Source organism: Hippichthys cyanospilos, chromosome 22, assembly GCF_059441005.1.
Source record: "Hippichthys cyanospilos isolate Australia breed blue-spotted pipefish chromosome 22, RoL_Hcya_1.0, whole genome shotgun sequence".
Classification (NCBI taxonomy): Eukaryota; Metazoa; Chordata; class Actinopteri; order Syngnathiformes; family Syngnathidae; genus Hippichthys; species Hippichthys cyanospilos.
In genome coordinates this window covers 3,070,532-3,082,862 of record NC_142390.1, presented here as the reverse complement: position 1 = coordinate 3,082,862, position 12,331 = coordinate 3,070,532, and the positions used below count along the sequence as shown (strand labels likewise).

At 42.9% G+C, this 12,331-nt stretch overlaps 3 protein-coding genes across 7 annotated transcripts in view; 2 read left to right on the top strand and 1 right to left on the bottom strand.

Moving 5' to 3' along the window:
* Positions 1 to 55: 55 nt before the first annotated feature.
* On the top strand, positions 56 to 2,510 carry LOC148405444 (histidine ammonia-lyase-like). The gene is made up of 10 exons (XM_088407054.1): positions 56 to 129; positions 197 to 221; positions 291 to 365; positions 701 to 766; positions 835 to 1,000; positions 1,076 to 1,210; positions 1,268 to 1,376; positions 1,691 to 1,760; positions 1,831 to 1,925; positions 2,380 to 2,510. Exons 1-9 carry the CDS (start codon positions 56 to 58, stop codon positions 1,885 to 1,887), a joined length of 777 nt encoding a protein of 258 aa, XP_088263180.1. The 3' UTR covers positions 1,888 to 1,925; positions 2,380 to 2,510.
* LOC148405443 (nuclear transcription factor Y subunit beta-like) lies at positions 1,905 to 5,063 on the bottom strand. 2 transcript variants are annotated; one of them, XM_088406180.1, is made up of 7 exons: positions 5,007 to 5,063; positions 3,975 to 4,065; positions 3,576 to 3,706; positions 3,302 to 3,499; positions 2,944 to 3,022; positions 2,792 to 2,871; positions 1,905 to 2,532 (listed from the first exon to the last, which is right to left on the bottom strand). In XM_088406180.1, the coding sequence occupies exons 2-7, from the start codon at positions 4,063 to 4,065 to the stop codon at positions 2,500 to 2,502; spliced, it is 612 nt and encodes a 203-aa protein (XP_088262306.1). In that variant the 5' UTR covers positions 5,007 to 5,063; the 3' UTR covers positions 1,905 to 2,499. The 2 variants fall into 2 exon arrangements, with proteins under 2 accessions (XP_088262306.1, XP_088262305.1); XM_088406179.1 differs by lacking the exon at positions 5,007 to 5,063 and adding an exon at positions 4,733 to 4,998.
* A 747-nt stretch (positions 5,064 to 5,810) lies between these two features.
* The window catches only part of chst11 (carbohydrate (chondroitin 4) sulfotransferase 11), a 35,608-nt gene continuing 29,087 nt past the window's right edge, over positions 5,811 to 12,331 (top strand). The window contains exon 1 of one of the 4 annotated variants that reach the window (XM_088406953.1): positions 5,811 to 5,937. In XM_088406953.1, the coding sequence (XP_088263079.1) occupies positions 5,895 to 5,937 (43 nt within the window). In that variant the 5' untranslated portion in view covers positions 5,811 to 5,894. Of the gene's footprint in view, positions 5,938 to 8,359; positions 8,606 to 12,331 lie in introns of those variants that run through there. The other 3 variants (XM_088406952.1, XM_088406951.1, XM_088406954.1) reach the window with 3 other exon arrangements.

Genomic DNA, 12,331 nt, shown 5'->3' with positions numbered 1-12,331 from the left:
AGGTTGGTGTCTCACATGTGTATCAAAACAATATCGCTCCGGCTGCCTTTAATTAATGTATTTTTTTCTCTTGTTGGAAGTATTGGCAGACGATGACAAGCTTGGCTGGTCTCCGCAAGCCACAACTGCGTATCCTTTCAACGAATCGGAAATACTTCATATTTTCTTTCTACTTCTTTGACTCGTTTTCAAATAGGCAATCCTATCTGGAGCCGAGCCAGGTGTGCGTCTTTTCTATTCATACAAACGTAAGGAATTTCATATTCATGTTTTAATGTGGATCTCGCCAGGTTATCTCTCTTGATGGTAACAGTCTGACGACAGAGGGGCTGGTTGCTTTAGGCCAAGGCTTGTTCAAAATCAAAGTGAGTTGGCTCAACTTTTCACCAAGGTAATGACTTGTTATTCCCTTAATTTCTGTTCCCGCGCGTTGTTCTTTGTGGAAATTATTACACGAAATACCGTAATTAAAATTATTGATTGACGATTTTATTTTATTTATGTATGTACTTTTCGCATTTCACGTATCTTTTTTCATAATATGTGCTTTATAAGTACTGTACTACAGTATACATGATTAACTGAACGTGGTAACTGAATACAGTACCTTCCTTTCCATCTAGCTGATTGTAATTCACAATATGTCCACAAGAGGGAAGTGTTTTTCATTCCACTAACTCAAACCTCAACTTGACTTCAGCTGGTGTTTGTAGAGAGTGGGGAGGTCATCTCCGGAGGGAATTTCCACGGAGAGTATCCTGCGAAGGTATGGTGATGTCGAGACACATCATATCCATCAATCTCATCAACTCCTTCGACTTTTTTCTTTTCCAGGCGCTGGACTACCTGGCCATCGGTGTGCACGAGCTGGCCAGTTTAAGCGAGCGCAGGATCGAAAGGTTGATGAACCCGGCTCTCAGCGCGCTGCCAGCCTTCCTGGTCAAAGATGGAGGCTTGAACTCGGGTTTCATGATTGCACACTGCACCGCCGCTGCTTTAGGTCAGCTGAATCCCTAAGCTTTCATATTTCCTCCAATTTTGTGCTTCATGTCAAATTGTTGCCCTCCTGCTGCAGTGTCCGAGTCCAAGGCTCTGTGCCACCCGTCCTCCGTTGACTCCTTGTCCACAAGTGCCGCCACTGAGGACCACGTGTCCATGGGCGGCTGGGCTGCCCGGAAAGCTCTCCGGGTCGTGGAGCATGTAGAGCAAGGTCATACAATTGATCATTATTGTATGTTCGTGCATCAAAGTAAGGGTCAATTTTCAGTGCTAGCCATCGAGCTGCTAGCTGCCTGTCAGGCTCTGGAGTTCCTGCGTCCGCTCAAGACCACTGCACCCCTGCACAGAGTCTACCAGCTTGTACGCTCTCTAGTCAGGTATGATACCTCTCAATTTTATACCACCGCATTTGTCCCGCCTAAGCATAAACCATAGTACAGTACCTCCTAGCACAGATACCAGCAATATAACAAATCCCAAATCTTAATTTGCTTTGCTATAAAACAAATACTTCCCATCATGACAATTCAATTTCCTTGTTGCTGGGCTAAATTCATCGACCTCAGTTGTATCTGAACGACTCGGCTCAGCCTTTGTGGATTATTATAACTACCTGGATATGAAAATCTACACACAGAAAACAAACACAAAAAAATAGCTATTGGGCTAACAATTGATGTCTTCTCCCCAGTGCTTGGGATAAAGACCACATTATGGCCCCTGATATAGAGGTGGCTCATTCACTCCTCAGACAGCAAAAGGTACGTGTACCCCAAACAAACTCAATGGGGTCAAAACATCAATTTGTCCGCATCATCTGACTGCTTCTAGATCTGGGCTGCGATTCAACCATACATGGACAAATACAAGAACACGATGAAAGCATAAGAGGCAAAACGGGAAAATAACAGCTTCAGCTTTATTAGGTATTTTATCTACTATAAATTAAAATACAGTCAGGTTTACACACGTCACATCTGTTTTTATTCAACTGAACTGCAGAAGCATTACAAGCACGTAAATTGAGTGATTTTACTTACAAGAAAAAAAGATCCGGTATTAAAGTTACTTTACACCTTGCGGTAAATTCCCAGCTATAAACTAGCTTTGAACAGCTCACTACATTGTGGCCCCACTTTCAGAGGCAAAAAAAAAAGTATGTTTATAAAACATAAATGCAAATACGCTATCACACATGGACCGAAGGAGTTCATTCACTGATTACTTACATGTGAAGATCACACTTTTAAATGAAAAAAAAAAAAAAAAAAAAAATCATGTGGTTTGCTTCAAACATCTGGTACCGCACAACTACACAGATAAACTTTTGTTATTGTGAGAAAAATTAAGTGGGACTCAAAACTACTTTTTACTCAACAGGTAGGGATTCTCTCTGTACATGGAGGGTGCACAGCAGACGTCAGCCCCCAGTTCTTCCCCGGCGGCCATTTCCCACTGGCGAGCCAGAGTCGTTTTTTTCAGGCAGGAGATGAGGACTTGTCATGAAAACTGGATCTGCTGCACGGTGGGAATCTGCATGACACAGTACAAAAGGGGAACTTATTATAGAAGAGTTAATATTTTGCCGTCAACGACTTGGCAGCTAGGAAAGATTCACGGCCACTTTCAAACAATTGAAATCCTCACAAACTTTTATATTCACTGGTAATTTTGATTTTAAAACCATGTCAGTGATATTAATAAGGTGTTGGGATCTAATTTAACATTGGGAAAAATGCATGTGTCTAATGAATGTTTCATACTGTTTTATACAACAACAATGCTTGCTTGCCTGTTGATATGAGGTTGTATACACCATGACGTTTTGCTGCTGACCATCAGCTGTTATAATTCCTGCCGGGAGAGGGTTTGCTGCAAAAGGTGGGGAAATCGTTAAACACAATTTATATAAAAAAACAAAACAAAACGTAAAATGCAACTTACTGAAGCTGTCATCTGTGAGCTCCTCTCCTAAGCTTTCACCCACAGACACACCAGGCATGCCCTTCTCCCCTTTCATTGCCTGTGGTATATGAAGATAGCATATTTCATTTATTTGAATTATTAATATAACACCCCCTGCTGACAGGCCATTCAATCACTTATTTGAATTAACGGTAAGAAAGCAAACTTATGGTGGTTGCAGCCCTAATAATCAAATGACCGTAATTTCCCAAATATAAGACACAGCCTTAATTTTGGGGTCACCCATACTTTTGCCCTTCATTTTTGAGTGTAAAAAGTGCATCTTACATTTGGGGAATTAGGGTACAGAACCGGCCCCGCGGGCGTTCTTTCTTACCTCTCGGAACTTCTGCAAGTAGAGCTTGAGTGGTTCCACGTACATGTCGAAGCCCAGTGTGGACATGGCGAATAGGATGTCCTCGCCGTTGATGGTCTTGCGTTTCTCCTGGTGGCAGCGCTCACTGGCTTCGCTCGTGATGAAGCTGATGAATTCACTCACACACTCCTGCACGCACTCTTTGGCATCCTTTGCGATCTGTGGAAGGGAGACGAGTTGCGGCGACGGGTTCCTGATGTACGGCGACGTAAGCGATTACGGCCCGGGAACAAACCTTCCCAGTTTGCGGGACGGCATTTTTCATGATGCGAGCCACGTTGGCGATCGGGAGATAGATATCCTGCTCCCGGTAGTTCTCCTTCACGCCACCCTCATCGTGGTCATTTAAACTTTCGTCGGCATCATCTACAAGAAAAAAATGTTTTGTTTTGATATGATAAATAGCCCAAGACATTTTAACCTATTAAAATGTGGTCATTTTCAAGCCTGTCAGTTAAAGTTCACACAAATCATGGCTTAGATTGATAATACAATTAGATTGATATCTTGAATACGTTATGGGCACTAAGGGACAGGTTAAGAAGAAGAATTTATCTTCTCCGTCCCATATGTGACTTATGACAATGTATTGGCAATTTGTAACATAACTGAGGTGAAAAGATGAGTGTTTTACCATCTTGCTGCAGCACGTAATGCGTGGATGGGATGTACTCGCCAGCCATGCCCAGCTGTGAGGCGTCGGTCGTTGCACCGTCTCCGTCCATCTAAGAAACACAAATGCACATTATTCATCCAGATAGACGGGAGGTGTATAAAATAACCTGGCAGTCAGAAGGATAAAATAAACGAATTAATGCCTTTAGGCATTATTAAAGTATTCGGTAGAATTGTGATAATTCTACATAGGCATCTGACATAGAAAATGAACAATAGGCAAGTCTTTTTTCATTATGAGTTGTTAAGGCTGCCAACAACAACTTATTAAGATGACGCTTGCAGTTTTTCTCTGTCACGTGCTCAAAGCTTGATTATCTTTTTAATTATTAGTGAAGGTGCACGTTTTTGAATGGATTAAACGCTTCTATTTATTGATCCTTTAGAGAATACACAAATGACACTTATTGATGAACAAAAGATCAGTAAAATGTGCAAATCAGATTTAAACGATAACCAGCAAAACATACCGTCCCGTTTAGGATTTGTCTGCCAATCGGTAATTAAAATATTGCATTTGGTTTGCAAAGAGTGAGTAGATGCAAACAAGACCCGCGAAAACCACAGCTGTGTGTAGCTAAAGTGTGCTAACTAGCAGCTAGCTCACTAGCTTGCGATAACCAACAATACAATAGCGTGCAAATGTGCCTGATTAAAATTAACAGGTTGCACTGATGCAACATTGCATAATAAGCAATCAATTTAGCCTTGCGTTACCTTCGGTATGCAAACCCGCAACGCGCACGGTGTTTGTTTACATAAATGGGCATTTTACATCCACGATAGCGAATGCGTCGGCCCTGCTTTCTTTGTCGGGAGGAGAACGTGGCGGCGGCCCAAATCGTTTTAACCGACAATTAAAAAGTTTCGCCGTGGAGATACTTCCTGGCGAGCGGACTGCAAATAAAAAAAAAAGAGCCTTCCGACGGACATTTCCATTCGAGCTAACGAGGAATCGGTTAGCAATCATTGGCCGGAGCCAGACACAGACCTGCAATGAAGCCCTGGTTGGTTTACCTTCCTGAGACGGCTGTTTGGTTGGACAGAAAATGGCTGCGAAAGGACCAGTCCCAGCGCGGAGCCACGGCTGCGCTACCGAATCTGGCCAGTAGGGGGACCACGCTGCGTTCACTGACTCGTCGCCGACCTGTTCTTCATTTAAATTGTCAACAAACACCCAACTCTTGAATGGTTATCCTTTTTCCAAATAGATATATGCAATCAATTATTAATTTCATAAGAAGATTTTTTGTTATATGTTTTTTTGCTGTTTGATATTTCCCCGACGTTTATGTTGACTTCACAATTTCCGTCTGTTTGTGAACGCACCAACCGCTGGTCTTCACCCTCCCACGGTCGCAATTTAACCAGCAACGGGCAGGGTGGGTTGTCTTCCTCATCTCAGTGATAGAACCTACGGTAGTTGTAACACTTGATAACGATGCCATTCTTCTGAAGTTCATCTTCCTTGCACCTCTACTCTTATACCACAAGAGAGAACCATACTAAAACGCTCAAACATCTCATTTACTTGCAATTAGATGAAACGTTATTATCACGGTGGCTAACCTGTCTAAGCCAGGGCTCCTCAAACTTTTTGGAGCCAGGGTCCCAGTTTGGGAACCACCGGTCTAAGCGGTATTGCACATCTGACCCTGAACAGATGGAAACTAACCGAGCAGATAACCGATTCACCCACCTGTGCCGTAAATCTCAACATACAGATCCATCATGACACAACAAAACCTTGGCCTTTCCGTTGCCGTCCAAATTGACTTTTCCATCTTGCTTGACAGCTACGTGACCCCTCCGCCATCTTGCAATTTTGTGCAACCTGAATATCTGACTTGGGGCCTGCTGTGGAAGGACAGGTTGAGTAATGCCATATAACCACGAGGATTCTCTCAACAAGTATGGGCAAGGTAAGGATCTTCTGATTATTTCACTGTGCTGTGGAACTGACCCGCTGTTGTGTTTACTTAATTGCAAATAGATGAAGTGTCTACTAGGGCTCTGTCAGGAAACATAATTACAGAATTAAATGTTTTATAATCATGTGTCATGGGGCCATAAATCCAGAGTCATCGTCAGCAAATATTGCACCAGCATTCATAGTGCACTCAGTCTAAGGTCCCGAGGGTTGTCAGTCCTTGAGGAAGTGTGGAGAACGTAGAGGTCAATGTCAGAGCGGTGGATTCAAATGAGTTTCTCAGTCTGGGTGCTGAATTATTCAAGATTTATTTAAAAAAAAAAAAAACCTCACTCAAAAGTACCTGTGTGGCTGCCCATCCCACGTGACGTTAGAAGGGTTAGGACCTCTTTGAAAATGTAATTAATAAGGCATTCGCTGAAGGTTATGACAGAGCTTACTGGATCTTTTATTGAGTGACGCCAAAATGTATAAAAACCAACTTTAATTCGGACTATTCGAAGGCAGGCCAGGACATTTTGGTCGCATTGCGCACCTCATTGACCCGAGGCGAACGTACTGTAGGGGAAAGTGCTGAGGTCGGCCTCATCCATCACGGTTGCCGTGGTAACCGCTAATAGGTGCCGTAACACGTGTGCTGTTCAGTGGTGACCTTGACTGTCTACGGATGTCTTTATGTGACAAGCAGCCATGCTGTGACTAATAGTGCTTGTATCCGTTGTTGTTGTTTTTTAAACCTTCACCGGGGAGGATATCTCCATCCCTGGTAACTGCTCTTTTACAACTTTTTGAACGTGTGCTGAAGACCTGTTTGCAAGCGTGTCCTATTCAAATTCAAAATCTCACTCATCTTGACATTTAAAAGCTAGACTCGGCTCAGGCCCTTAACACACAACAAACCCCTGGGAGTATGGGAGTTATAATGAACCAAACAGTGCTTTTGAAAGAGAAATGATATCCATCCATAAAATTCTTCCTTTTAATAGATACCCATCTGCTCTTTACGTCAGTCAGCATTCCTTAGGCGCTGTTTGCTTTTCCACTTGTGTCCTATTTCCGCTCCACCTTGAGTGCATATAGTATACTTCTGTAAGGACCGATCCTGAATGTTTTCCCGTCGGCATTTCAGCAATGCTCGTACATACGTCTGTAACATTGGTGGGCCGCACACATAAAGGCCTCATTTTAATTCTGCTAGAATGAGACTGAGGTTCCTCTCAATCTCAAACTTTTGTTGCCCTTTTTCAATATAGGGCCAATGTCATTTGTGGCATTTCCCATGATCACACTGGCTTGTGCCCATATTCTTTTGTACCACATTTCCTGTTTGTTTTCTCTCCCTTCTATTTTGCCTGAGAATGCTGCTGAAGGATAATCTGATTCTAACGTGCACATTGAGTACTTGCAGATGTAGTCTTCATCACTTGCCACCGCTTGGTGGCACTGTTGTTACGCGTGGCCACGGGAATAAAGTTAAAGCGGAGGGTATTTAGACCTATAACAACATAGTAGACGAAAAAGAGAAGAAAAATATGTGTGGGTTGCCATTGTCTGCATCTCGCTATTTCTGTCACTGGTGCTTTTCCTGCCACAATGAGCAGCAATGCCAGACGGCCTAGAGTAAAACATGGCCGGAATCGGAATAACTGTCTCAGCATGTCCACTCGCATTTTTTCTTCACCTTCCTAAAATAATAATTTTGCCCCCGCAATTTGTTCTGGCGTTTTCATAGAGACGAGGGGAGATCTTCATTTTGTCACGTCTTTATCTAGTATGGGGAATTTGCAGCTATAGTTTGTGTAATGAAGGCAATTACTAACTGGTGGGTGAGCTCCACTTGCAGATTTTTGCGAAGCTGGGCTCGATTCCTTTTTCGCAGTCAAAAAGGTCATAACGTCACCCAAAGGAAAGCAAGTCATTGTTATTTTGATAGATTGGATCAGGGGCGTCCAATTCATTTTTGTCACGGGCTGTTTTGTAAAAAATGGACTTTAGTTTTAAAAAAAGGATGCCTTAGTGGTTTTGAAACCAGGAGTAAAGGACCAGAGTTTGTTGATTTATTATTGAGGTTACTGCAACAAAACTAGCCGAAATAGATTGCAAAAGCTCAACTTTATTATTTACTAGCTTTGATACAGAAATATGTTGCCATTGCAATCGATTAGAGACTTTGTGTTCCATTTAGTAAAGCAAGAAAGCGTAGAAATGATAAAAACACCTCAGTCCAACACCTAAAAACCTCGTTTGAGCAAATCTGAACCTAAATGGCCAAACCTCAAGTCGGGAAAGAGAGACGCGCACATCTGGACGCGCTCATTTCCTCATCGACGGGGGTTCACGCCCAGCAAACAGCTCCTCCTCCCCCCCGCAAGCCGCCCGGCAATGGTACGTTCCGTGTAGGATGCCTTGAGCTCAATGACCGGCGCGGCTCGGCGGACGCTCCTCCTGACTCCTCATCTCATCAGTACCGCCAGAGGCACATCGGGAAGGTTCGAGTGAGCGGAACCTTCACCCCGTCTCCCCCTTCTCGAACTCCTTGGCCATGAAACAGACTTTAAGCGAACTCATGAGGATGAGCAGGATATGCCGGATGGTACTGGCCACTTGTTTGGGATCCTTTCTTCTGGTCATCTTTTATTTCCAAAGTATGTTCCAACCAGGTAGGACCCCTTCTTGTCGCTTCTTCCTACTAGCCGCATCATCGATCCGACTTGATGCAGGCACCACTCTCCTGGAGAGCTGTGCTGCAATCGATCCGACTCAATATTGATTCGTTTTTTTTAAGATATGCCGGCGCGACTTCGCCGGTAGAAGCGATGGCATTGTGGAGAAAAAATAAATAAAATAATCCAGAACTCCCAATTCCTTGAAGGGATGCGTAAACGGGAGCAAACTCAAATGCCGACCCCCACCGGTGGTGTGCGCGGCTTGACAGGGGACCCACGCTGGAAATCATGCGCTGTCCATGTCCGTGAACGCACCGTGAATCATATCCATGCGGAACAAAAGCGGCTTCTCTTTAGCTTATGAATTACAGCGGTGTCTTGACTTGCGAGTGTAATTGTCCATGTTCGTCATTGAAAACACCGCATCTCAGCTCATCTTTCCCCAATTGACTTGAGTGTAAATTGTATTCTTCCAACCCAGCACCCCCTCCCTAAAAAAAACAAAACAAAAAAACAACAGTATTTTAGGCGGAGCAGTGGTTAGCACGTCCGGCTCACAGTTCAGGGACCCAAGTTCAAATCCAACTGGCCTTCCTGTGTGGAGTTTGCATGTTCTCCCTGGGCCCGCGTGGGTTCTCTCCGGACAGAATTTAAAGAAGTAGCATCATGAATTCAAGCTCATATATGCACCTTGGCCACCAGGGGGCAGTCCAACACAGAAATCCTGTACCTAGCTTTCACAATGGAACACACACGGCTACTCATTTCCTGCAGAGGATAAAGAATATATACCCGCGATTATTACGTCTCTGTAGCTGCATCGTTTGTGTTTGAATATTTGTCGCTTAGACGGTTATAACTATGGTACAAAGGCACTGAGGATAGTTTTGGAAGCTCGTCAATGGCATTTTCATTTTATCATGTAGCTTCGTAGTTATTTGATTTCTTTTTAATTATGCCCACAGAACATGGCTGTTTTTTTTTTTTTTTAATCGTAGAAGCTCTTCCTTCAATTTGCATTTCAACCCATGTCTGGTTTTCTTAGTCTTTTAAAATTATACCAATGAGAACAAGAAGTATAGAATTATAAGCAGAACAGTTCTTTCATGTCATCCTGTCATCCAAAAGCAGTTGAAAGCAGTTGCCCTACTGTAGAATGAATGAAGTTGTCTGACAGAATTACTTTCCCTGAAGTCATTCAAAGAAATGTAATCAAATGGCCGCCTCACACTGCCTGCGATTTTCTTCCATAGAAGGGAGTTTTTCCCCCTTCCCGAAGCGCTGGCTCATGTGGTGTTCTGCCGCTCGTGTTTAATATGTGAGCAGTGTGGCGCTGGATCTGATCCATATCAAAAGTGCTTTGAGCTAATGCTTGTTGTGCCTTGGCGCCATATCAATACGATTGAATTTTGCTAATGCACGCTGCCTTTCCCTCAAGAAATTGCTTGTTTGTCAGTCCAGTTGATAAATTTTATTCGTGTGTATATATATATATATATATATATATATATATATATATATATATATATATATATATATATATATATATATATATATATATATATACACGCTTTCTCTCAGGTTCTACATGGGCGTTGCATCATGCTGCACTCCCACGTGCATTGAGGTTGTTGAGTTTTAGCTTAATGACAGGCTTGTGCATTTCAGGATGCGTTGACCAAAGAGGAGCAGTTGGAAGAAGGATATCTAGGATTTAATGAAAACATATGGCTTTTTTTTAAACCGTCTCCAGGTGTCTTTAATAAAATCTCTAGAACATTCTTCCATCAAAATAAACAGGAAAAAGATTACAGGACACTTGTTACCCTCTAGTAGTTTGGTTGTGGGTTTCGGTGTAGACACTCACTGTATGCCTTTTGCTTCTATGACAACCAAGGCTTTTGGAAAATTGCATGAAATTTGTGGGATTCAATCCCTACAATGTAAAGACAAAATTTCACATGGTTCAGCTGCTAGTGTGACCTGTAATATTTTCAGAAAATCGGCAAGAACATTTGATCGTTTTCCAAAGTAAAAGCAGACGTGTTTATTTTATTTCTCTAAATAGGTCTCTAAGTAATTCGATTCGAAAAATTCTAATCGATTAATGTAGTAACTGATGTCTTGTAAGCATCGCTTACTTGATGTGAGACTGTATATAGTTTTTTTTAAATATCTAGTAACAGGGGAAATGATGTCTAACGTGGGACTCGAGTCTTTCCTGTTATCCCCTTTAAACAAAATAAGTTCTTTAATTTTGCACTTACTACCCGTGCAGGCCCTTAAAAGACTCAATTGTTTGTACTTCAGCGATGACAAAGTAATTTCCGCGATGCCCACTTGAAGTTTGTCGCCTGTTTCCAGCGTGTTGACTAACTGGACTGCGTACGTTTGTGTTGTCAGTTTCCTTGCAAGGTTGCTTTACATTCTTTTCCAATGTCGCCGCAGCACAAGGGGATACTTGAAATACTCCCACACAGAGACACGCCGCCATTGTTGTTTGTCAGATAACGTTCCCGGGCCAGCGTCGCCATGGTTGAGGCATGTTTAAGAGAGCCGCTGGTAGTGCCGTCTGGCCTCCCAGTGTAAACTCTGGCCTCTTTACTAAGAATCATTCGGGGTTGCGACCTCTTGTTGAAAGTGACAAGGACTAGACACGGTGGCGGCCTTTCTTAGAGGTACAGCACTTTCATCACACACTGATGAGGTTGTCATCATGTGGTTGCCCCAGCGCTAGATAAGTCCAACTACACCTTTTTAACCCGAGATGATTTGTTGTTGGAAGCAGCAATTCTAAAGACGTGGATGCACATAATTATTCTAATATAAGTCTATATTTTGTTGCAGGGCTTTTGTTACAAAGCCCAACGTATTGATAGCTTTGTAAATTTACAAACCTGAGCCGGCAGCGTACTAGTTGTAATTAGACGGAAAAAAGATCTGATTCTTGCTTTTAAATCTATTGTGGTACGTACAATAAATGGTGAGGATTTTGTACCAGAGTGGATGTAATCCTTAGTCTTCTTCAGCGCTTTCTTGTTCGAATTTCCACCAGATTAAAACCAAACCGTCGTCTTTGAGTTTTGTTAAAAAGTTGGCATGTGGCTTTTAGTAGAAAAACAAAACCTTTAAAATGTTTTCACAAGAATTGTCAGAAATGGCCCTAAAATGTGAACATACATTTACCTGTTGATACCTTTCTTCCATTCATAAACCCTTTGGCAAACTGATCGGGGAGGCCACTGTCATTTCCATGCCACAGTAGCACAATTCCACCCTCACATTTTATCTGATCTCTTTCGGAATAAAAAACATTCATTAAAGATTCTTCGCGGCGTGAGTCACGCGTCTCAGGTAGCAGGAGGCCTGTCGGCAAATATCCGCAGCGAAGACAAGATCTTCATTTGCTGATAACGCTAATAGGCTCCGAGTGGAATAATGCTCCCGGAACGGAGCGCGTCAATTGTCCTGTGGGGTCTCCAAATGGCTGCTTTGATCGGAGCGTGGACCTGCAACTTGTCTCAAGAGTTGAGTTGAATCACAAGGTTGCCCACAGTGACCGTGACAAAAGTCTGACAGCTCTGGCTTTCTTATTTTTTGAGGGCTTGGTGAGCGCCGCTTGTTTTCTCCGGTGAAATGCCTCTGGGATCATTTGAAGTTTGCGTGCACGTGCTGAGGCTGCAGATCTCTTCTAGTTTACGCCGCCATGCCACATGCGCG

Excerpts from the sequence above, each read along its gene's own strand:
- LOC148405443 (XM_088406180.1), bottom strand. The coding sequence starts at position 4,065 with ATGGACGGAGACGGTGCAACGACCGACGCCTCACAGCTGGGCATGGCT. Across the intron at positions 3,500-3,575 it reads CCGTCCCGCAAACTGGGAAG|ATCGCAAAGGATGCCAAAGA; the intron begins GTTTGTTCCCGG and ends TCCCTTCCACAG. Across the intron at positions 2,872-2,943 it reads GCTCACAGATGACAGCTTCA|CAAACCCTCTCCCGGCAGGA; the intron begins GTAAGTTGCATT and ends CACCTTTTGCAG.
- LOC148405444 (XM_088407054.1), top strand. The coding sequence starts at position 56 with ATGTATTTTTTTCTCTTGTTGGAAGTATTGGCAGACGATGACAAGCTT. Across the intron at positions 366-700 it reads AAGGCTTGTTCAAAATCAAA|CTGGTGTTTGTAGAGAGTGG; the intron begins GTGAGTTGGCTC and ends ACTTGACTTCAG. Across the intron at positions 1,001-1,075 it reads CTGCACCGCCGCTGCTTTAG|TGTCCGAGTCCAAGGCTCTG; the intron begins GTCAGCTGAATC and ends CTCCTGCTGCAG.